Genomic DNA, 24,851 nt, shown 5'->3' on the forward strand with positions numbered 1-24,851 from the left:
TGCTATTTATATGTGAGGCCGCATGGCACATTTTATAAAAATATTTTAGTGTAGGACTGCTTCAAATGAGATTTGCCGTGACGTGGCGAAGCAGCTCAAGAAATTGCAATTTTTTGCCAAAAATCTCAAAAAAAATTTTATAATGCAGTTTGGAATATTTGATGCCTTAGTGCACATTGGTGCTGGCTCTTTGTTGTTTCTTTGTTGAATTGGTCGGTGGTTGACCTCCACCTTGCTATGCACCCCAATTTGGGATGTATTCCATCTGTATAGATTTTGGCGTTTGGTGACTGTTCACATTGGGTCATCAGGCTTTGTCCACAGGCTATATATATACTTCATGCAGCATTTGCTTGGACCTGTCCCGCCCACAGCCATGACTCAGTCATGGGTACGGGACTGCAATAGACCAGGTGAGTGCTGCTGAGAGCAGTTCTGCTATTTATATGTGAGGCCGCATGGCACATTTTATAAAAATATTTTAGTGTAGGACTGCTTCAAATGAGATTTGCCGTGACGTGGCGAAGCAGCTCAAGAAATTGCAATTTTTTGCCAAAAATCTCAAAAAAAATTTTATAATGCAGTTTGGAATATTTGATGCCTTAGTGCACATTGGTGCTGGCTCTTTGTTGTTTCTTTGTTGAATTGGTCGGTGGTTGACCTCCACCTTGCTATGCACCCCAATTTGGGATGTATTCCATCTGTATAGATTTTGGCGTTTGGTGACTGTTCACATTGGGTCATCAGGCTTTGTCCACAGGCTGTATATATACTTCATGCAGCATTTGCTTGGACCTGTCCCGCCCACAGCCATGACTCAGTCATGGGTACGGGACTGCAATAGACCAGGTGAGTGCTGCTGAGAGCAGTTCTGCTATTTATATGTGAGGCCGCATGGCACATTTTATAAAAATATTTTAGTGTAGGACTGCTTCAAATGAGATTTGCCGTGACGTGGCGAAGCAGCTCAAGAAATTGCAATTTTTTGCCAAAAATCTCAAAAAAAATTTTATAATGCAGTTTGGAATATTTGATGCCTTAGTGCACATTGGTGCTGGCTCTTTGTTGTTTCTTAGGTGAGGCCCAAAAAGCCTACTTTGATCTTGAGCCTGAAGCCGCGCATGACTTTGATAAACTAAAAGCCGAGATCCTGGCCCGGCTGGGAGTGACGACGGCCGTGCGAGCACAGAGAGTTCATCAATGGACTTATCAGCCCGATAAACCACCGCGGTCACAGATGTTTGACCTCATTCACTTGACCAAGAAATGGCTACAGCCCGAGGTTTTGACGGCGCCAGAGATGGTAGAATGAATCGTCCTTGATAAATACCTAAGGGCTCTACCGCCAGCTCTGAGAAAATGGGTGAGCCATGGAAACCCTGTAAGGGGTAGTCGGACCCCTGGTAGTGAAGGAACGTTTTCCCCCCCTGAAGACGCCACATAGTATGGTGGCAAATGTTAAATGTTAATGGTAAAATGTTACCTGTTGTTGTAGTGATTAAACAGTTTCCCCACTAGGTGCCAGTGTAGAGCAGTGGTTCCCCTGGTAACAGTGGCAGGGAAGGAAGGAGGGGCAGGGCAGCCTAGGTGGGGAAGGGAGGTCTCTGAAGGCAGAGCAGTGTGCTGGAGATGTAACATGAGAGAGAGCTGAGGAGAAGTGCCGGGGCAGAGTGCAGGAGTGGGTGCTGTGGCAGTGGAGCAGAGAAGTTGGAGCTAATCCGGAGCCGGTGGTGTGTACTAGAGTGGAGTGCAGCTATCAGGGGGATAACAAGTGGCCCCTGCAGGCGAAGGTTAGTGCCCTGACAAAGAAGTGGAGAGGTGAGAACTTATCCGGAGCCGGTAGTCTGTGCTAGATCTGCCCTATAGATCCGGGTTCAGTGTGCAGCTACTAGGGGGTTAACGCATGTCCCCTGCAGGCGAGGGAAAGTTACCGGAGAAAGAGGAAACCGTCAGCAAGAAGTGTAACCTGTAAACCGATGTGACTTGATGCTGAAAGGTGTAAAGAGGAGTGGGAACTCATCCGGAACTGGTAGTGTGTGCTAGATCTGCCCTGCAGTAATTCAGGGTTCAGAGTACAGCTACTAGGGGGTTAACAAGTGTCCCCTGCAGGTGAAGGAGAGTGACCGTCAGCAAAAAGGGGAAACCGTCAGGAAGGAACGTAATCTGTAACGTTAAAGTGAAGTACTGAAGTAACTTGCTGCTGAGAAGTGTAACAGAAAATGGAAGCCTCGTTCAATAAAATGTTTCTTAGTTTACCAGCTGCCTGTCAGTGGCTCTTTTCTGTAACTGATGAAGGGGCTGGCGAGCCGAGGGAAAACGGCGTAACGGAGAACTCAGGTACCGGCACGAACGCGTCCCTGCCACCCACACTCTGCCCCACAAACAACACCCCTGTTTTAATAGTGACGGCCGGGCCGGGGGTCAGCCTGTCGCCCAAAGGGGCCACGACTACACCCCCTGAGGCGCCCCCTGCCCCCGTTACAACCCCACGACAGCAGATCAGCTAGTGGATCTAGTGGAGCGTTATTCTTTGACGGACTTATGGACGATGCTACACATCCTCCCTCATCCCCTTCTCGACAAGGATCTGGTAAGACTGTTCCAGGGTCTAGGGGAGGAGGAGGAGGAAAAAGTTCTAAGGCAGTGGAGGAGGAAAATAGGACTGCTGGCCCTGTGAGGCCTAAGGTGCCAAACTATGGTCTTAGCAAGGGGCCCGTGAGGTGTTTCTGCTGCCAGGAGGTGGGCCAGATTGCTGCAAACTGTCCTGAACCGATGCAGTGCGATGTCACAGACTTTGAAAAACGCATGGCTATGGTTGCACGGGTAGTGTGTATTGCTGCATGTCAAGGCGATATGAAAAAACACCTGTGTGAAGTGTCCATTGATGGCAATACTGTTGTTGCACTATTAGACTCGGGAAGTGTGGTGACTCTGGTAAAGGCCAGTCTGGTAGCAGTCCCGATGGGATCGTCAGATAAATTTTCTGTGACATGTGTGCATGGAGACACCTGCTCATACCTTACAACGGTCTCCTGCATTACTACGCCCTATGGGTCTGTGCATCATAAGGTGGGACTAGTATCAGCATTATTGCATGATATCATTTTGGGCAGGGATTTTCCCCACTTCTGGCAGTTGTGGGAGAACCAATTAGTACCCCAGGGTAGCCGCACAGATGGTCCTTCTCCCACACCTTGTGTGGGCCCGGAGCCACTAGAGGATGACCCACAAGAGGGTTCAGAGGAGGAATCCTCTGAGACCAACCTCGAGTTCCCATTTTCAGTTCTGGCGGGCGATACCGATGAACCCAGGGCAGAGGTATACGTGGGCGGCTGTCAACCTTCTGGTTGGCTGAATTCGGAAGTCCAGAAAGATGACTTCCAAAGTGAGCAAATGAGAGATCCTACCCTGTCTCGGGCTATAAAAAATGTTAAAATGATAAACGGGGTGCAGGTGGATGCAGGTACTAGGCTGGCTTACCCCTACATGGCCCTGGAGAATGACTTTCTCTATCAGATAGAGATGAAAGGGGGATGACACAGTGCAACGATTGGTTGTGCCGAAACCCTACAGGCGGAGAGTGCTGGAGCTGGCACACGGACACGTGATGGGTGGTCACCTGGGGGTCCAAAAAACCACCGAAAGGATATTACACTGTTTTGTTTGGCCCGGCATGCATCATGATATTCGCACCTATTGCGAGTCTTGTCCCGACTGCCAAATCTCTGCAACTAGGCCCCGTTTCTGTAACCCCTTAGTACCTCTGCCCATCATCGAGATCCCATTTGAGAGGATTGGGATGGATCTAGTGGGACCCCTCCCCAAGTCTGCACGAGGACACCAGCACATCCTTGTCATCGTGGATTATGCCACACGTTACCCCGAGGCTATCCCTTTGCGTAACACGGCCACCAAGACCATTGCCAAGGAGCTGGTCCATATGTTTAGTCGGGTCGGTGTCCCAAAACAAATACTCACAGACCAAGGGACCCCCTTTATGTCCAAAGTAATGAAAGAGCTCTGCAGGCTGTTACAAATAGCACAGTTACGCACCTCCGTGTATCACCCTCAAACGGACGGACTGGTCGAACAAAACCTTGAAACAGATGCTCCGTAAGGCGATAGACAAGGACGGGAAGAACTGGGACTATTTACTCCCGTATTTGCTTTTTGCCATCTGGGAGGTGCCCCAGTCTTCCACCGGGTTCTCTCCTTTCGAGCTTCTGTACGCCTGACATCCTCGTGGACTGTTAGATATCGCTAAAGAAACCTGGGAGGGACAGGTCACCCTGTTCAAAAGCGTAATAGCCGCGGTGATGCCCATCGTTAAAGAGCATATGATACAGGCTCAAGGTGCACAGAAAATGATTTATGATAGGGGGGCCAAGATCCGTACTTTTGCACCTGGAGATAGGGTGTTGATACTGGTCCCCACGGCAGAGAGCAAATTCCTGGCAAAGTGGCAAGGCCCCTTTGAAATTATGGAACGGGTGGGTGAGGTAAACTACAAAGTGTACCAGGCTGGTAAAAGGAAGCCTGAACAGATTTATCACGTGAATCTGATAAAACCCTGGAAGGACCGTCCAGCTCTGTCAGCAGGTCTGGCCCTTCCGGTCTGCAGCAGTAACAAAGTTGTTCCTCATTCCTGCGGCAGCACACATCGCTCCGTGTGACACCGCAGGAACGAGGAAACTCTCCTTACCTGCCTCCGGCCGCAATGCGGAAGGAAGGAGGTGGGCTGGATGTTACGTCCGGCTCATCTCCGCCCCTCCGTTTCTATTGGGCGGCGGTTCAGTGACGCAGCTGTGACGTTGCTGTGATGCTAAACGAACCGCCCCCCTAGAAAGGAGGCGGTTCGCCGGTCACAGCGACGTCGCAGGGCAGGTAAGTCTGTGTGACGGGTCTGGGCGATGTTGTGTGCCACGGGCAGCGATTTGCCCATGTCGCACAACCGATGGGGGCGGGTACCCATCCTAGCGATATCGGTCACAATATTGCCGCGTATAAAGCGGCCTTAAGAAAAGGTAAAGTCCCATATAGGGACTAAGTAAAAAAAGTTTAAAGAAAACCTGGAAACAAATATACCGAAAAATACATTTATTATAAAAACAAAAATTAAAAAAGTACACTTTTTTGGTCTGGCCTGTTCTATAAATCTGTCTCGCTATTTATCCCCTTCAGTGAACAGTTTAAAAAAATAAAGTGGCAAAAAACAGTTTTTTCATCATACCGCAGAAAAAAGTGGACGAAAACACAATGAAAAAGTTGAACCTAACTAAAAATGCTATCACAGAAAATGTCTTGTACCGCAAACAACAAGCACCACACCGCTCCATCAGCAGAGAAACAAAAAAGGTATGGTCTGAGAATACAGCGATGCAAAATATTCTTCTTTCTAAAAAAAAGTTTGTGTAAAAGCGGCGAAACATAAAAAACAATTATATTTGTGGTATTGCTGTAATCGTACAGACCCGAAGAATAAACAGTTTTATTGTCCTCTGATTAGGGTCTGGTCCAGAGCTAGGATGCCCCCAGATGGTCTGAGGATTGTCTGAGGAGCACAATTCTTTTTATATCAATTAAGAAATGTGCTCCTCAGACCATCTGGGGGCGTCACAGCCCGGACCAGACCCCAATCAGAGGACAATCACTCTCACACTGCTTATCTATGAACTGCAGCAATATTTATGGCCACAACAGTTTGTCCTCTTGCCATAGTGATAGTTCTGCTTCACATAACTTGTCTTATTTAATGCCCCATTCTATGTCCTGTTGTGTATAAATATGTGACTCTTCAGATTTTGTATTATACTGAGCCCGATAAAGAGACCTGAGTAGTCTCAAAAGCTGCTATTATCACCATCTTTTCAGTTAGGTTGCTTTCACACTATGTTTTTTTAACATGCCTCATGAACGTTTTTTTTTGCTGCAAAATCCTGTTTTTGCAAAGAGAAACGCATGTGTTATTTTACAGGATCCTGTCACTTGAAGTTTATGGGTGGGCATTGGAGTCATGTGATCGGGAGTGAGGGGAACTGAACGTGACAGACTGGAAATTCAGATGCAGCTGAGGGCAAAAGAGAGAGGAGAGAAAGAAGAGAGGAGAGAGAGGGGAGAGAGGGAAGAGGAGTAGAGAGAGAGGGAAGAGGAGTAGAGAGAGAGGAGAGAGGAAAAGAGAAGAGGAGAGAGGAAAAGAGAAGAGGAGAGAGGAGAGAGAAGGGAGAGAGGAGAGAGAGAGAGGGAAGAGAGGAAAGAAGAGAGGAGAGGGAAGAGGGGAGAGAGAGGGAAGAGGAGTGGAGAGGAGAGGAGAGAGGAAAAGAGGAGAGAGAGAGGGAAGAGAGGAGAGAGAGAGAAGAGAGGAGAAGAGAGGAGAGAGAAGAGAGGAGGAGAGAAGAAAAGAGAGGAGAGACTGTGATCACACCAGGCTGGTTTCTGGCCAAACAGGATCCTGTCTATCAGTATACCACCATTCACATTTGTTTGCGTGCTGTTTGGTGAGGATCCAGCGACTTGCAGTATTTGTACGCAGCTCAAAAACGCTACAAGTAGCGTTTTTGAAAAAAGTTAAAAAAAACTTGACGCAAGTCCATTGCAAATGCCTTGAAATGAAAACGCTTTTGAACTGGATCCGTTTTTTGCGTTAAAAAAACGTTCAGGACGCATGTTAAAAAAAACATAGTGTGAAAGCCGCCTTAGCCATTAAAAGGTATCAACCACTGAGGACGTCAGTTCTTTTAAACAATTTTTTTGTCATTTCAATGCTTTTGAAATGGAATCGCGTCAATATGCGTCCACTTGCGGTTGCATGCGGCATACACTGGATCTAGTGAGATGCAGTATTTTATGTTTTTTTCAAAAACGCTACTTTCTAGCGTTTTTGACCTCGGACAAAATACTGCATCTCACTGATCCTTTATATTGCGGCGGTACCTGCAATGCTTTTCAATGGGCAGGATCCTGCTGTACCACAAGTTACTGCATTCTGGTAGGCAGGATCCTGTTCTCAGTGGTGAGCATGCGCAGAAAGCAGTTCCTCCCCCGTGCTTTCTGGTACAGCTGTATCAGTTGAAGAAAGAAGACAGAAGAAAGTAGACCAGGATCGTGGAGGGGTGAGAGGGAGTAATAAAGAAGGAGTCCCTGATGGAGTCCCTGAGTGTGTCTGCGTATTTACTTCTTATAAAATATTTTTTTCTCTGTGTGATATCTTTTTTTAACTCTTTATTGGAGATTCCTAATGGCTGGGTCAAACTCGACCTGACATTAAGAATCTCGAGCTTTATATCAGCTGGTAAAACAAAGCTGGTATTAACCCCTTATTACCCAGCGTGCCACCTGGCACCAGGGCCGCTGGAGGAGTTAGATACAGCGCCAGAAGATGGCGCTTCTATTAAAGCGCCATTTTCTGGGGTGGCTGCGGACTGCAATTCGCAGCAGGAGGGCAGAAAGCTTTGGCTACCCTGTGCTGCAGATTCCAATCCCCAGCTGCCTAGTTGTACCTGACTGGATACAAAAATTAGACGAAGCCCACGTCTTTTTTTTTTTTAAATTATTTCATGAAATTTATGAAATAATTAAAAAAGGGCTTCCCTATATTTTTGGTTCCCAGTCGGGTACAAATAGGCAGCTGAGGGTTGGGGGCAGCCCGTACCTGCCTTCTGTATCTGGCTAGCATACAAAAAATATGGCGAAGCCCACACCATTTTTTTTTTTTTGTTTTGTTTTTGCGCAAAAAACAAAACAAAACAAAAGGCTTCCCTGGATTTTCCATTGCCAGTGAAGGTAACACCAAGCAGTGGGGGTTAGCAGCCAGTAGCTGCTTGGGTTACTCTTAGCAATAGAAAATGCAGCGGGAGCCCACACATTTTTTTTTACCCCTAAACCTAGGGTTATGTGTTTGGTTTTTTTTTTCATTTTTTAATGAATTAAAAAAAAAATAGATATGGGCTTTGTCCGAGCATTTTACTGCTCACTCATCCCTACTCCTGACCACACAGCCAGCAGAACAAGTAATCAGAGCAGCTGACTCCAATGTTGGATGATTACTTGTTTTGAGTTCCGCTGCATCCATCGTAGCGAGTGCGGGCTGTGAGGTCAGCTGAGTTCGGCCGGCACCGGAGTCCGCTGATCTGAACTCAGACCACACAGACCGCACACGGTCACAGGTGATTGGAAGCAGCCAGTGACTGTTGTTAACCTGTCTCGATTGCAGCATGTGCCGGCTGTGATATCAGGAGTCAGACGATAAATTGTGTGTCCCACTGCAAAAGGATCCGGTAAAATAACAATTGCGGTTACATGCATTGCACATGCAATCCGCAGGATCTGGTCATATGCGTTTTACGTTTTTTTGCCGAAAAATGCTGATGTGAAACCAGCCTAAGATGTTTCATTATCTCCGTTTCTCTCCAGATTTCTAAGCTGCCCGGATTTGTAAATATCTCATGGTCTTATCTTGCTTGTGATGAAACCGTCCTCTCTTCTAGAACCCGTCACCTTTCCTTCCATCCAGTGAGGCCGGCCGCTCTCTACAGCAATCCAGCTGGAGGACTTTCTTTTCAGAAGCCCCATGCACCGATTCAGACTCGACCCGGGGAGGTGAAGGACTGTTGGGTTCTGGTTCGAAGGACCAAGTCTTTAGAGAAATTATTTCTTGAGGCACAAAATTATCTGAAGCAAGCGGGTTTTATTCTTACAGCAAGAGACAAGGCGATGTCTTATATTACAGTACAATAGACACTCAGGCACACCTGTCCATTACTTATTGGTGAAAATATATAAGCGAACGCAGTTTTTTACAGAATTTAATAATTGGAATAAGACAATTATTATTTGGAGAAAGGAATTTAATAATTGGAACAAGCGCATGCGTTTACATATCCGTTATCTAAGGCACAGTAACTCCTATACACCAAACTGGGTTTAAAGGGACAGTATCGCGTTTTTTTATATTTTTATTAAAATAAGTGATTCTGAAATGAAGTATTTGTAATTCAAATTGAAATTCGTAGCTTATTTTTATTTTTTATGTAATTCTAATTTTACTGTATGCACTGGGGGCCATGTTGGATTTCTGTGTCTGTAACGACAGTTACACACTCCTTTATGGCAGCCCCTGTACATAGAGAATAGTGGTCGCCATCCGACCCTATGTGTATCGTTACAGTGGGTGTGTGCTGTGATCTGTACACGCCCCCTGGGCTGTCCATATCACAGCAAAGGGCAGATTTCAGCGCCATTTTTGTGGAGATTCAATCCATGCTCTTTGAGCCACTTTACACCTGTCAACCGCCGTGATGTAAGTCCGTGACGCCTCCCCTCCCCCCGTTACCGATCATACAACCCTCCCTCCCTCCGTTCTCACCAGCCCCCGCCCCCAGCCGTTACCGTATGTTATGAAATCACGTCCCTCCGCTGTCCCCAGCCCCATTCTGGCGGCCGCTGGTGTGTGTGTGTGTGTCCTCCCTGTGCTCTCAGCAGCCCCCTGCCGTTACCGTGTTATGAAATCACGTCCCTCCGCTGTCCCCAGCCCCGTCCTGTCGGCCTCCGGTGTGTGTGTGTGTCCTCTCTGTGCTCTCAGCAGCCCCCTGCAGGTACCGTCTGGTCCCTCCGCTGTCCCCAGCCCCGTCCTGTCGGCCTCCGGTGTGAGTGTCCTCTCAGCAGCCCCCTGCAGTTACCGTCTGTAATGAAACCCCCTCCCTCCCCCAGCTGTCCTCAGCCCCGTCGACGTGTGTGTGTGTGTGTCAGTGTCAACCCTTCCGCTTACTACCCTATGCGATACTGTCTGCATAGTTGTTTATCTAATCCTCCCCTGTGTGATACTGTGTGCTGAGCTGTGTATCTAATCCTCCCCTGTGTGATACTGTCTGCTGAGCCATGTATCTAATCCTCCCCTGTGTGATACTGTCTGCTGAGCCGTGTATCTAATCCTCCCCTGTGTGATACTGTCTGCTGAGCCGTGTATCTAATCCTCCCATGTGTGATACTGTCTGCTGGGCCGTGTATCTAATCCTCTCCTGGGTGATGCTGTGTGCACGGCCGTGTATCTAATCCTCTCCTGGGTGATGCGGCCTGCACGGCCGTGTATCTAATCCTGTCCTGGGTGATGCTGTGTGCACGGCCGTGTATCTAATCCTCTCCTGGGTGATGCTGTGTGCACGGCCGTGTATCTAATCCTGTCCTGGGTGATGCTGTGTGCACGGCCGTGTATCTAATCCTCTCCTGGGTGATGCTGTGTGCACGGCCGTGTATCTAATCCTGTCCTGGGTGATGCTGTGTGCACGGCCGTGTATCTAATCCCCTCCTGTGTGATACTGTCTGCTGAGCCGTGTATCTAATCCTCTCCTGTGTGATACTGTCTGCAGAGCCGTGTATCTAATCCTGTCCTGTGTGATACTGTCTGCTGAGCCGTGTATCTAATCCTATCCTGTGTGATACTGTCTGCTGAGCCGTGTATCTAATCCTCTCCTGTGTGATACTGTCTGCAGACCCGTGTATCTAATCCTGTCCTGTGTGATACTGTCTGCTGAGCTGTGTATCTAATCCTATCCTGTGTGATACTCCTGCTGTCCTTGGTGACACTTTAGACATTTGTGGTCACCAGTGTAATGGCTCTGCACTGTGTCCCTACATGTCATTCTCTGTTATCCTTTGTAAACACTCAGATTAGGAGGGGGAGGCGACATCACACACAGGAGAGCAGACTCCGCCCACTTTACTGCAGCTGTAATGTGAGCTTTTTCCTACAGTGGGATTTCTGCAGGATTTCAGAAGCTGCTCCCCCTAGTGTTTAACAGTGGAAACAGTGGAAAATATTAAACTTTTTAATTTTTTTTTTACATTTTGCTCAATTAAAAAAAGAAAATAATATTTAAACAAAACATTAAAATAATATTACTTTACATTTTTTCAGGTATTTAATTTTTTTTTTCTGACGATACAGTCCCTTTAAAGCCGAAATAAATACTTTTTCTTTAAAATAATTTTCTTTGTTGAAATGTTTTAAAAATAAGTCAAATAATTTAAAAAACAAAACAAAAACGGGCATATGCGTAGAACATTCCTCACGAAACCTGGGGGACCTTATGAAGAAGCCCCCCAGGCGAAACGCGTCAGGGTATTCGGTTCTCCTCTTATACATGCTGCACGGTATTTATTCTCAGCCGGACACTTGGTCCTTATTCTGATTGTATGGCTTTTTCTCAGCCTGATCATTTGAATTCATCTTGGCTGTGTTGTTTCCTTCAGATCATTGCAATGTGCACTTGCTGTTCCCTTTGTGCAATGATTCAGAGTCTGGGCAATATATCTTGCTCATTTCATCTGCCATTTATACAGCATTAATACATCTGGGTTTTTGTTACTATATAATTCCCTAGGGTGGTGCATTAAGCACTATAGATTGTTGCTTCATTTATCCCAGAAAATTGGCAGCATTTATTATCCTTGTTCCTTTGTACAATACTATAGGGCAGTCATGGCGAACCTTTTACAGGCCGAGTGCCCAAACTGTAGCCCTAAACCCAATTTTTTTTCTTAAGTGCCAACCAATCCTATTGTGTAAATAGTTGATTTTAACCTTACCTTTGCCGTATTCTCTTCTCCTCAGCAGGGGGCATCACGCTCTTGCATGCTTACCACACATTGAAGCTGAGCCCCTGCCTTTCCAGACACAGCAGTTGGATTGATCTTTCTGGTAATAATTGCAGCCTATTAGACATAGATTTTAGCCTGGAATGCAATCAGATGTCACCCTGTAATCCACATCTACATTTCAAAGTCTGAACATCCTGAAATCCCATAAAGACGTACGACTGGCTCTCCTCCCCCTTCATTGTGTGGTTATGTCCCCCTTCCTGGGCCACTTCCTGGTAGACATGACCCCATCCTGATATATATATTTCCTACATTCTGGTATATTTGTCCCCATCATGGCCCCATCCTAGTAAATATACCTCATCCTGGTAAATGTACCCCATTCTAGCATGTTCCTCCATGCTGGTAAATGTACCCCATCCTGACATATTGCCCATCCTTCTAAATGTTCCCCCATCCCGGCATGTACCCCATTCCTGGTAAACGTCCTCCATCCTGGTAAATGTTCCCAATCCTGGTTAATTTATCCCCATCCAGGTAAATGTACCCCCATCTAGGTAAATATCCCCCTTCCTAGCATGTACCTCTTCCTGGTAAATGTACCCTATCGTGGCATGTTTTCCCAATCCTGGCATGCATGTTTCCTCCATCCTGGCATGCATGTTTCCTCCATCCTGGCATGCATGTTTCCTCCATCCTGGCATGCATGTTTCCTCCATCCTGGCATGCATGTTTCCTCCATCCTGGCATGCATGTTTCCTCCATCCTGGCATGCATGTTTCCTCCATCCTGGCATGCATGTTTTCCCCATCCTGCCATGCATGTTTCCCTGGCATGCATGTTTCCTCCATCCTGGCATGCATGTTTCCTCCATCCTGTCATGCATGTTTTTCTCCATCCTGGCATGCATGTTTCCCTGGCATGCATGTTTCCCTGGCATGCATGTTTCCCCATCCTGGCATGCATGTTTCCTCCATCCTGGCATGCATGTTTCCTCCATCCTGGCATGCATGTTTCCTCCATCCTGGCATGCATGTTTCCTCCATCCTGGCATGCATGTTTCCTCCATCCTGGCATGCATGTTTCCTCCATCCTGGCATGCATGTCACCCCCCCCATTCTGGCATGTGTGCCCTCCATGCTGGCATGCGTGCCCCCCCCCCCATGCTATGGGGAGATAAGGTATGCACACCAGTGACTATGTAAGGGGAATACATGAAATAGCAGAAACTGCTGTGTGAATACTGACTTGAAAAATCCAATAGCTATATGTAAGAGTGAAAATGTGAAAAATGGAATCTGCATTACTGCCATGAACATATGAATCAAGAGAAATTTAGCTACTGAATTGATCAATGCAATAGAGCTGGCATGCGTGTTCCCCCACCCCATGCTGGCATGTGCGTTCCCCCTCCACCACCCCATGCTGGCATGCGCATTCCCCCACCCCATGCTGGCATGTGCGTTCCCCCACCCCACGCTGGCATGTGCGTTGCCCCTCCACCACCCCATGCTGGCATGCGCATTCCCCCACCCCATGCAGGCATGTGCGTTCCCCCACCCCACGCTGGCATGTGCGTTCCCCCTCCCCCACCCCACGCAGGCATGTGCATTCCCCCTCCCCCACCCCACGCTGGCATGTGCGTTCCCCCACCCCACACTGGCATGTGCGTTCCCCACCCCACGCTGGCATGTGCGTCCCCCCACCGCCACCCCACGCTGGCATGTGCGTTCCCCCACCCCACGCTGGCATGTGCATTCCCCCACCCCATGCTGGCATGTGCGTTACCCCACCCCACGCTGGCATGTGCGTTCCCCCACCCCATGCTGGCATGTGCGTTCCCCCTCCCCCACCCCACGCTGGCATGTGCGTTCCCCCTCCCCCACCCCATGCTGGCATGTGCGTTCTCCCACCCCCACCCCATGCTGGCATGTGCGTTCCCCCACCCCACGCTGGCATTTGCGTTCCCCCACCCCCACCCCACGCTGGCATGTGCGTTCCCCCTCGCCCACCCCATGCTGGCATGTGCGTTCTCCCACCCCCACCCCATGCTGGCATGTGCGTTCCCCCACCCCATGCTGGCATGTGCGTTCCCCCTCCCCCACCCCATGCTGGCATGTGCGTTCTCCCACCCCCACCCCATGCTGGCATTTGCGTTCCCCCACCCCCACCCCACGCTGGCATTTGCGTTCCCCCACCCCCACCCCACGCTGGCATGTGCGTTCCCCCTCCCCCACCCCATGCTGGCATGTGCGTTCTCCCACCCCCACCCCATGCTGGCATGTGCGTTCCCCCACCCCATGCTGGCATGTGCGTTCCCCCACCCCCACCCCATGCTGGCATTTGCGTTCCCCCACCCCACGCTGGCATTTGCGTTCCCCCACCCCACGCTGGCATGTGCGTTCCCCCACCGGCACCCCATGCTGGCGCTGCCCCCCCTCTTGGCACAGCCGCACACGAGTTATAAAAAAAAAAAAAGCAACACACAACCTACCTTCCTGCACTCGCTCCCCCGCTGTGCGCCGCTGGGTCCTCAATTCCCACGCGGCCAGAAGACCTCATTACGCCGGCGCCGCTCACTGACGCTCCTCCGTCTCCTAGGCAACACACCTGCAGCCTGGGGGAGGAGGAGTGTCAGAGTGAGGAGAAATGTCTCCTCTGCTCCAACACAATTTTGATCTGCCGGCGCGACCACACCAGCAGATCAAACCGGCAGGATCAGGCGACAGCACGCGTGTCAGCAGATTGGCTCTGCGTGCCCCTGGTGACACGCGTGCCATAGGTTCGCCATCACTGCTATAGGGTCTGTGCAATATATTTATCATTATTATTATTATTATTATAGCGCCATTAATTCCATGGCGCTTTACAAGTGAATAAGGCTATACATAAAAACTAGTATAACAATCATTAACAGTACAAAACAGACTGGTATAGGAGGAGAGAGGACCCTGCCCGCGAGGGCTCACTCTATAGGGAATGGGTGATGGTACAATAGGTGAGGACAGAGCTGGTTGTGCAGTGATGTACTGGACTGAGGGCTATTGTAGGTTGTAGGCTTGTTGGAAGAGGTGGGTCTTCAGGTTCCTCTTGAAGCTTTCCACGGTAGGGGAGAGTCTGATATGCTGAGGTAGAGCGTTCCAGAGTATGGGGGAGGCACGGGAGAAATCTTGTATGTGATTGTGGGAAGAGGAGATAAGAGAGGAGCAGAGAAGGAGATCTTGTGAGGATCTGAGGTTACGTGCAGGTAGGTACCGGGAGACTAGGTCACAGATGTAGGGAGGAGACAGGTTGTGGATGGCTTTGTATGTCATAGTTAATTTTTTAACTGGAGTCGTTGGGGGATGGGAAGCCAGTGAAGGGATTGGCAGAGTGGTGAGGCTGAGGAATAGCAAAGGGAGAGGTGGATTAAGCGGGCTGCAGAGTTCAGGATAGATTGGAGGGGTGCAAGAGTGTTGGAAGGGAGGCCAGAGAGCAGGAGGTTGCAGTATTCGAGGCGGGAGATGATGAGGGCATGCACTAATGTTTTTGCTGATTCTTGGTTAAGTAATGCACGGATCCGGGAGATATTTTTGACTTGTAGTCGGCATGAGGTGAAGGGGGCTTGGATGTGCGGCTTGAAGGATAGAGCAGAGTCGAGGGTTACTCCAAGGCAACGAGCGTGTGAGACTGGGGAAAGTGAGCAGCCATCAACTTTGATGGATAGGCTTAGTGAAGGAGTTGAATGAGGAGGAAAGACAATGAATTTTGTTTTGTTCATGTTAAACTTTAGGAATCGCGCAGAGAAGAAGGATGAAATAGCAGAGACACATTATTTGGCTTTCTATAGCATATGTTTTCCATGTCGGGTTGGGGCAATAATTTTTTATGGACTGTGTACTAAATATTAGGGATTTCCTATTTATTAGGATACATTTGCACTAGTTCAGACCCCTTTTTTCCTTCTTTTTCACAACAGTGACCTCTAGTGGTTACACCTGAGAATTGTATCTCTTTAGGTCAGGGGTGGGGAACCTCCGGCCTGTGGGCCGTATGCGGCCCGCGACGACTTTTTCTGCGGCCCCCGGGCTGATTCCCGGGGACTGCAGTGCTGGGGCGGCAGCCGCATCTTACTGGCTGCTGGCCCTTTAAAACCACACACAGCGCGTTCAATGCTGAACACTGCATTTCCTATATCTGAAAGACTACGTCCGCACGCTGGCACTGCCTACGTGAGGACGTACTTTGTAGGTGGGGTCGGCGTGAGGAGCGCTAAAATCAAAAGGAGAGGATTGACTGCCAATCATCCCCCAGGCCTTACTCTGCCGGGCAGCGCCTCCCTGTGCCCGGCGGCTCCGTGCCCGGCGGTTGTGGCGGCGGATCCCTGTGCCAGGTTGCAGCTCCCTGTGCCCGGCGGTTGCGGCGGCGGCTCCCTGTGCCCGGCGGTTGCGGCGGCGGCTCCTCTCTGTGCCCGGCGGCTCCCTGTGCCCAGCGGCAAAGGCGGCTGCTCCTCTCTGTGCCCGACGGCAGAGCTCTCCGTGCCCGCAGCCACCTCCAGCGCTCAGTGATCCCAACCTCCCCCAGTTCTCTAACTACCTCCAAGCTCATCCGGGTCTGCCTGTGCCCCCAGCGCTCTGTACCCCCAGTGCTCTGTGCCCCTCTTTCCCCCCAGTGATCTGTGCCCCCTAGTCTCCCCAGTGATCTATGCCCCCCCAGTGTTCTGTGCCCTTCTAGTCTCCCCAGTGATCTGTGCACCCCCAATGTTCGGTGCCTCCCCCCCCAGTCTCCCCTGTGATCTGTGCCCCCCCAGTGATCTATGCCCCCCCAGTGATCTGTGCCCCCCCAGTCATCTGTGCCCCCCCAGTCTCCCCAGTGATCTGTGGCCCCCCAGTGATCTGTGCCCCCCCAGTCTCCCCAGTGATCTGTGCTTCCCCAGTGATCTCTGTGCCCCGAGCCTCTCCCAGTTCTGTCTGTGCCTTCAGCCTCTCCCATCCTTCTCTGTGCCATCTGTGCCCCCAGCGTCCCCCTGATTTGTCTGTGCCTCCAGCCTCTCCCATCATTCTCTGTGCCCCCAGGGCTGTCTGTGTCCCTCCGGCATCCCCCAGGGCTGTTTGCCCCCGGCTATTTATATAACCCCAGCAATGTTTGTGCCCCCCAGCTATGTCTGTGTAACCCAGTGATGTGTATATACCCCCAGTGAAGTCTGTGCCGCCCAGTGATGTATGTACCCCCAGTGACGTCTATGCCCTGCTGCTTCCCTAGTGATGTATATTCCTCCCAGCCCTCCCCAGCAATGTTTATCCCCCCAGCTATGTTTGTGCTCCCCATCAATGATGTATGTATCCCCCAGTGATGTATGTACCCCCCAGTGATGTCTATGCCCCCAGCCTCCCCAGTGATCTATATTCCTCCCAACCCTCCCCTGTGATGTATATACAGCAGTCCCAGCCAACTCAAACCTGCAAAAGCAGTTATGAAAAGCAAAAAGATCAATATCGCCTAATATTACAGCTGCACCAAAGAGTAGAAGCTCCAGCCGCCACAGTGAGTTAATTGTTTGACCAAATATATTAGGGTAATTTTTAAGTTGATAATTTTGTGCGGCCCCCGAAGGTTGGTAGAAATTTCCAAATGGCCCCTGGCAGAAAAAAGGTTCCCCACCCCTGCTTTAGTTAATCTTTTGTCAGCATTTTGTGGACATCTGTTTCCTGACGCATTTGCACATGTGGATAGGTGCAATAATATTTGAATTATCACTGTTGTGATATTTTTCATCCTAACCTGTATACAGAACCGTCTGTATTTATTTTCTCATAAAAATGCTTTAGTTTTTTTTGCACAAATTGTAACTTCTATTGACCTGTGTATGCACTTTATATTCTGGAAAAAAACTTTTTTTTTTTTTTAACATCTTTTGATATTTGTATATTGCACATTGAAATGTTTTTCCTGATGTAAACACGTGCTTATATGGATGATATAATGAGGAGGAATGTTCTGCGCATATCGCCGTTCTTTTTCGTAAATTATTTGACTTAATTTTAAAATTATTCAATAAAGAAAATGATTATTTTTTTTTTTTTTTTTTTTAAATCAAATAATTTTTATTAACCTTTTAATTTGATATAACAAATAAATTCCACATACAAAAAATACAGTTAGGCTCGACCGGTAATCCGCCAACAGCTAACACATAACGGACCAGAGCGTCTACACTTCGACCCAACATTTTGAACCACTCAAAATTATTTAGAATTATTTTAAAGAAAAAGTATTTATTTTGGCTTTAAACCCAGTTTGGTGTATAGGCTGATGAAGGGCTAGCCATTGCTAATTTGATCTGGCCAATTTTCTTGGTTTATCTAAGGCACAGGTCTGCAGATATCATACATTTCTACACATTCAAGGACGTAATTTACATTCTTGCTCATCTCTATCCTAAGTTCTAAGCATAAACATTCAAAATACATTTTGTTACAACTTTTAACTCTTGATATTCCTAACAGTCTCTTGATCTGACGCCAAACACCTATAGGGAAATGTGAAGAGACAAGTTGCGCTTCACTCTCCATCCGGCATCCAGGCTGTAAAAGAGCTCGTTCTTGAAGGGAAAAAAAGATGGACGTTGTAATGCTGCTAACTCGTTCATTCCAGGCCTAGAAGACTTAGTGCTGTCCTTAAAAATCATGGAGGCCATCCAAAATAGTGCATGTAAAAGTTTTGATGTGGGATGTACTTTTTTTTTTTTGCATTAATTAATTTAAGCAAAACTGAAGATTCTGTAATTAGTTATATTATTAACATTATTTTCAAGTTATTAGTGAAAAAATGTTTTGTGTTGTAAACATTGTTGAAATTGTTTGCATTAAGTGAGATATTTATTAAAATCTTACCTATCAAAGGGGGTGTACTCATTTAAGCTTAGCACTGTTAATTAAAATCTACATTTTTTTTACTGTATGTCTTTTCTCATGTCTAACAAGACGGGATTCATGTATAAAAGATTTCCCCCATTGTAATTATGACTATGGCTTCTCTCTTTTGTGACTTTTCATATGTCTCACAAAATTTGATTGATGTGTAAAGCCTTTTTCACATTCTGAACATGAATAAGGCTTCTCTCCTGTGTGAATTCGCTTGTGTATCTCAAGACCTGATTTACTTGTAAAAGATTTCCCACATTCTGAACATGAATACGGCCTCTCTCCTGTGTGACTTCGCTCGTGTATCTCAAGACCTAATTTACTTGTAAAAGATTTCCCACATTCTGAACATGAATATGGCTTCTCTCCTGTGTGACTTTGCTCATGTTTCACAAGACCTGACTTACTTGTAAAAGATTTCCCACATTCTGAACATGAATATGGCCTCTCTCCTGTGTGACTTCGCTCGTGTATCTCAAGACCTGATTTACTTGTAAAAGATTTCCCACATTCTGAACATGAATACGGCCTCTCTCCTGTGTGACTTCGCTCGTGTATCTCAAGACCTAATTAACTTGTAAAAGATTTCCCACATTCTGAACCTAAATACGGCCTCTCTCCTGTGTGACTTCGCTCGTGTATCTCAAGACCTGATTTACTTGTAAAAGATTTCCCACATTATGAACATGAATATGGCTTCTCTCCTGTGTGACTTTGCTCATGTTTCACAAGACCTGACTTACTTGTAAAAGATTTCCCACATTCTGAACATGAATATGGCCTCTCTCCTGTGTGACTTCGCTCGTGTATCTCAAGACCTGATTTACTTGTAAAAGATTTCCCACATTCTGAACATGAATACGGCCTCTCACCTGTGTGACTTCGCTCGTGTGTCACAAGATTAGATTTACCTGTAAAGCATTTCTCACAGTGTGAACATGAATATAGCTTCTCTCCTGTGTGAATTCTCTCATGTGTCACAAGACTTGATTTATGTATAAAAGATTTCCCACATTCTGAACATGAATATGGCCTCTCTCCTGTGTGACTTCGCTCGTGTATCTCAAGACCTGTTTTACTTGTAAAAGATTTCCCACATTCTGAACATAAATACGGCCTCTCTCCTGTGTGACTTCGCTCGTGTATCTCAAGACCTGATTTACTTGTAAAAGATTTCCCACATTCTGAACATGAATATGGCTTCTCTCCTGTGTGACTTTGCTCATGTTTCACAAGACCTGACTTACTTGTAAAAGATTTCCCACATTCTGAACATGAATATGGCCTCTCTCCAGTGTGACTTCGCTTATGTTTCACAAGATTTGATTTCTGTATAAAAGATTTCCCACATTCTGAACATGAATATGGCTTCTCTTCAGTGTGAATTCTCTTGTGTATCACAAGACCTGATTTACTTGTAAAAGATTTCCCACATTCTGAACATGAATACGGCCTCTCTCCTGTGTGACTTCGCTCATGTTTCACAAGACCTGATTTACTTATAAAAGATTTCCCACATTCTGAACATGAATACGGCCTCTCTCCTGTGTGACTTCGCTCGTGTATCTCAAGACCTAATTTACTTGTAAAAGATTTCCCACATTCTGAACATGAATATGGCTTCTCTTCAATGTGACTTCGCTTGTGTGTCACAAGACTTGATTTCTGTATAAAAGATTTCCCACATTCTGAACATGAATAAGGCTTCTCTCCTGTGTGAATTCTCTTATGTGTCACAAGACTTTTTTTATGTATAAAAGATTTCCCACATTCTGAACATGAATACAGCCTCTCTCCTGTGTGAATTCTCTGATGTGTAAGAAGACTATATTTATTTTGAAAGCCCTTTCCACATTGCAAACATGAAAATAATTTTTCCCCTGTGTAAATTCTCTGATGTTTATTAAGATGTGATCTCTTTTTAAAACATTTCCCACATTCTGAACATGGAGACGGCTTCACTCCTGTATGAATTCTCTGATGTCTAGTAAGAGTCCCTTTATCTGTGAAGGATTTCCCACATGGTGAACACAAAAACGGCTTTTGTCCTGTGTGAATTCTCTCATGTCTAGCAAATTCTGAATTATTTATAAAGCATTTCCCACATTCTGAACAGGAGAATGGCTTTTCTTTGTGCTTTGTTTGTGTTACAAAATTTGAGCTTTTAGTAAGCTGCTTGTCACACTGAAATCTTGGCTCCTCTTTGTCACCTGGAATTGTGGTATTAATCTGAGATTGCTCAGGAGAGAGTTCCTCATGAGTAGGGGAATTATATGATAGTGAAGTATCATGAAGTCCAGGATGTAAATGAAGGGTAATGAGGTTTTTTCCATTAGGGGGATTCCTGATATCTTCTTTTTTACAATTTAGTGACAAACTGTTATTCTCACAAGGATTTCCTATAAAGATGAAATAGACTGAATGTGATTTTTTTTCTACAACACAAAAGGGAATTTCCACATGTAGATAGAATAGACAAAGAAAATGGTCTACCGCGGTCTAACAAACCAAATGTTGCCAAAGAGAATAAAGTTCATTTTCGCCCAGTTGCGTTTTTGCAGACATTGGGCAGGTAATAAATGCAGATTAACCACATCTATGCAAGTTAATAGCGTTATCTCTGAGGACAGGTTCCCTTTATCTTTATTGAATTGGTCGTTATGAATAGGGGTTGACCTGTTCCAGGTTTATCATGGACCAGCACGGACACACAAGTCTCTCTCGTTCCTTCCTTCCTCTGTTCTCTCCCTCACCCATGACTTTCAAATTAGGTTTCACAGTTAGGGGTACTTTGCACACTACGACATCGCTGCTGCAATGTCGGTGGGGTCAAATCGAAGGTGACGCACATCCGGCGTCGCAGTCGATATCGAGTGTTTATGATATGATTAACGAGCGCAAAAGCGTCAAAATCGTATCATCGGTGTAGTGCCCGACATTTTCATAATTGTGCTGCAGCGACGGTACGATGTTGCTCCTCGTTCCCCTGCGGCAGCACACATCGCTGTGTGAGAAGCCGCAGGAGCGAGGAACATCAGCTTACCTGCATCACCGTGGCTCACGCCGGCTATGCGGAAGGACGGAGGTGGGCGGGATGTTTACTGTGTTACGTGTTCTGGCCGGCGACCCGCCTCCTTCCTAAGGGGGCAGGTCGTGCAGCGTCACACCGACGTCGCAGGGCAGGTGAGTGCATGTGAAGCTGCCGTAGCGATAATGTTCGCTACGGCAGTGATCACAAGATATCGCAGCTGCGACGGGGGCGGGGACTATCGCGCTCGGCATCGCTACCATCAGCTTGCGAAGTCGCAGCGTGCAAAGTACCCCTTATTGTTTCTTTGGCAGATAATGAGGCCAGCTTCCAGAAGTACAACCAGACATTAGCAAAGCTCTAATAGAAGCTACCCGTGCCTGTTCTTACAGGATCAGTCTCAGTTATTGCAAATGAGAAATATATGAATGCCAATACGCTCAATTAGAGCTCTATAAAGAAAGGTCATTTGCTAAAGGCAGCTTTAGGCCTCTTTTACACGTCCGTCAAGGTGCCGCATCGATTAGATGCGACAGTCCCGGGACTCTACCCGGCTCATCCAGAATTGCCCTGGTGCGGTGGCAATCTGGGTAATAAGGAGTTAGTGACAGCCCTTAGATGCCACTAAGTCCTACGTTAATCATTGCAGGCTTCTATGAGACACCCCCAATGATTAACCTGTAAGTGAAAGTAAATAAACACACACACACACCCAAACAAATCCTTTATTTGAAATAATAGACAAAAAACAACCCTCTTTCACCACTTTATTAAAATCACCAAACACCCCTCCAGGTCCGGCGTAATCCTCACGAGGTCCCACAACACATCCAGCTCTGCTACATGAGGCTGACAGGAGCGGCCGTAGAACACCGCCACTCCTGTCAGCTCCACGCAGAAACTGAAGTGACTCGCACTATCAGCGGAGACGTCACTCAGGTTACCTGCGGCCACAGGTCTCAGGTGGAGGACTCGAGCTGGGTAACCTGAGTGATGGCACCTGTGATCGCGCGGCTCACTTCAGTCACTCAGGAGATTTGTGGTCTCCGGTGAGTAATTCACCTGTGATCGCAAATAAAGCTGCGGCACACGCACAGAGCCGCGCGATCACAATGAAGTCGGCTGAAGTTCATCCGAGTTCATTCTGATCGCGCGGCAGTGTCTCGTAGCCAGCCATGCTCTTTTTGACAGTGCGGTCCCACTCGGCTCTGCTGGAAGGCTATGGGGATGCTGCAGAGCCGTGTGGGACCACATTGACAAAAATGTGCGTTCTGGAAGCATCCAGTATGCATGAATTCAGCAGGAATTCTGCAGTTAACAATGCGTCTCAGAACGCAGCTTTTCGGCTGCGTTCTGAGACGCATATGCAGTGACTTACACGCTGCGTAATAGAACGCAACGTGGGCACATAGCCTTAGGGGAACGGAGCTACTGGAAGAATGCTGTGCAATGAAGTTATGCTTCCACCGTCATCTCCGCCTCCATCGTCATCAAGCTTTTCTGCCCCTGGTGGTGAAAACAATTCTTTTGACAGCCCCTTGAGGGAGAGGCCTCAGCTTCTGTCTTCACCATTTGTTCCTGTGTAAAAAATATCCAACTATAACTTGACTAAAAATTATGTACTTCATTCCCTCCCCAAAAAAACTCCAGCCGGGCTAATCGCAAATAGGACCAGCTGCTTTCCTCCTGCCGGGAGGTCGTACTTGATCCCTCACCCTTTACAAAAAAAGAAAAATCAATAAAGTTTATGGTCGGGTGATTTAGCAGATTTAAGGCCGGGTGTTAGGGAGGTTTCCATTCTGCTCCTGATCTTCCCAATGTTCTGAAGTTCCTGAGGGATTCACTAGAGGCCTGAAGCTGAATGCGCTGAGGGTCCATTTCTCAGCGATCAATTCTCTTTTTGAGGGGCCATTATCAGGAAGTCAGCTACTAATAAGATTTTTAAAGCAATTAAAAACATTTGAATGTTAATAAAAACTATATCTCCTCTTTGGGACCTTCCTACAGTATTGACGGCCTGGTACATCCTCCCTTTGAACCTCTAGAGCAGAGGTCTCACACACGGCCTCTGAGGCTGCTTCTTGTGGCCCGCAGGCCCATGGACCCAGTAACAATCGCGGCTGGTGCAGGGACCGCAGCTGTCAGAGCTTTATTTCAGATGATCGTTTTGCCAATGCTGCGGAGTCAATCTTTCTCTGCACAATTCAATGTCTGCCACTGCCCAAGCAAGTGACGCAAATGACCTCAGCTGCTCACCTCTGATTGGCCAGATATTAAGTTGTGCAAAGAGAACTTGAATCTACGCACTGCGCAGCGCCAGCAAAGCATTCACCTGAATCTCAGATGAAGTGCCGACAGTGGCTGCGATCCTTACTGGGTCCATGTGCCTGCCGGCCGCAAGATGCAGGGAAGGGGACGCCAGGGGCACGGAGAACAGGTGAGAAGAAAGTTTTAGTGCGTGTGTGTGTGTGTGCGTGTGTGTGTGTGTCTGTGACTGCACAGGGCAGGGGGTGTATGTGTGTGTGTGTGTGTGTGTGTGTGTGTGTGTGTGTGTGTGTGTGTGTGTGTGTGTGTGGCTGTACAGGGTAGGGTGTGTGTGTGTGTGTGTGTACTAGCCAGGTAGTCACAGACAGGCCATTGCACAAACACCCGTCCCCCTAAAAAGGTAACAGCAGCAATGGACACACCAGGGGGCGAAGCCAGGCGTTTGGCCACGCCCACCGAGGAGTTCAGAGGGCCTGAGGCAGGAAGTGCAAGTCAGTCACGTTCAGTAGTCAAAGCAGTCAAGTTCAGGAGTGAGGAGGAGTCAAGTTTAGGAGGTGAAAGGGAGAGGAGTAACGTCTGACAGGTGTCTGGGTCGTAGCCTAGACAACCTTTGGCCAAGCGGCAGACGGTGGTCGCCGCCTGCAGGAGCCGGGAAGATGGCCTGGTGGAACCGTAAGAGACCGGGACAGGGTAGTGGACCGCTGGTACCGAACCGGGAAACCGGAGCACACAGGGGGTACTCAGACCCTGAAACGAGGTCCCGAATCTACCGGACTAAGTTAATTCACTGATTGAGGTCTGGACCTTAGGTCCTTTCCCAACCAAGTCCCGACTGAAGACAACAGCCCAACGAGGGGGATAAAAAGCCACCGCTCAGGCAGAGAGAGATCCCACGGGCCAGCGCCTGCGGGCAAACGGGCTCTCCCGACACACACACAGCCGGGGAGCGGACTCCCGTCGCTGAAGCGCAAGCAGTCAACAGCTACAAAACAAGGTGCAAGAGAAAGGCGGGAACCACCAAACCGGGTGGGGGGACCAGACGCAGCCGGCTGTGGGAACCGACC

General features: G+C 47.8%; 2 protein-coding genes across 2 annotated transcripts in view; one reads left to right on the top strand and one right to left on the bottom strand.

Moving 5' to 3' along the window:
* Positions 1-24,851, top strand: part of LOC142263491 (uncharacterized) — a 325,147-nt gene that overhangs the window by 82,229 nt on the left and 218,067 nt on the right. The gene's annotated exons all lie outside the window — the stretch shown is intronic.
* Positions 18,082-24,851, bottom strand: part of LOC142257944 (uncharacterized) — a 40,213-nt gene continuing 33,443 nt past the window's right edge. The window contains exon 9 of the mRNA XM_075330249.1: positions 18,082-20,893. Within this exon, the coding sequence (XP_075186364.1) occupies positions 19,173-20,893 (1,721 nt within the window). The 3' untranslated portion in view covers positions 18,082-19,172. The remainder of the gene's footprint in view (positions 20,894-24,851) is intronic.

This window comes from Anomaloglossus baeobatrachus, chromosome 1 (genome assembly GCF_048569485.1).
Source record: "Anomaloglossus baeobatrachus isolate aAnoBae1 chromosome 1, aAnoBae1.hap1, whole genome shotgun sequence".
NCBI lineage: Eukaryota > Metazoa > Chordata > Amphibia > Anura > Aromobatidae > Anomaloglossus > Anomaloglossus baeobatrachus.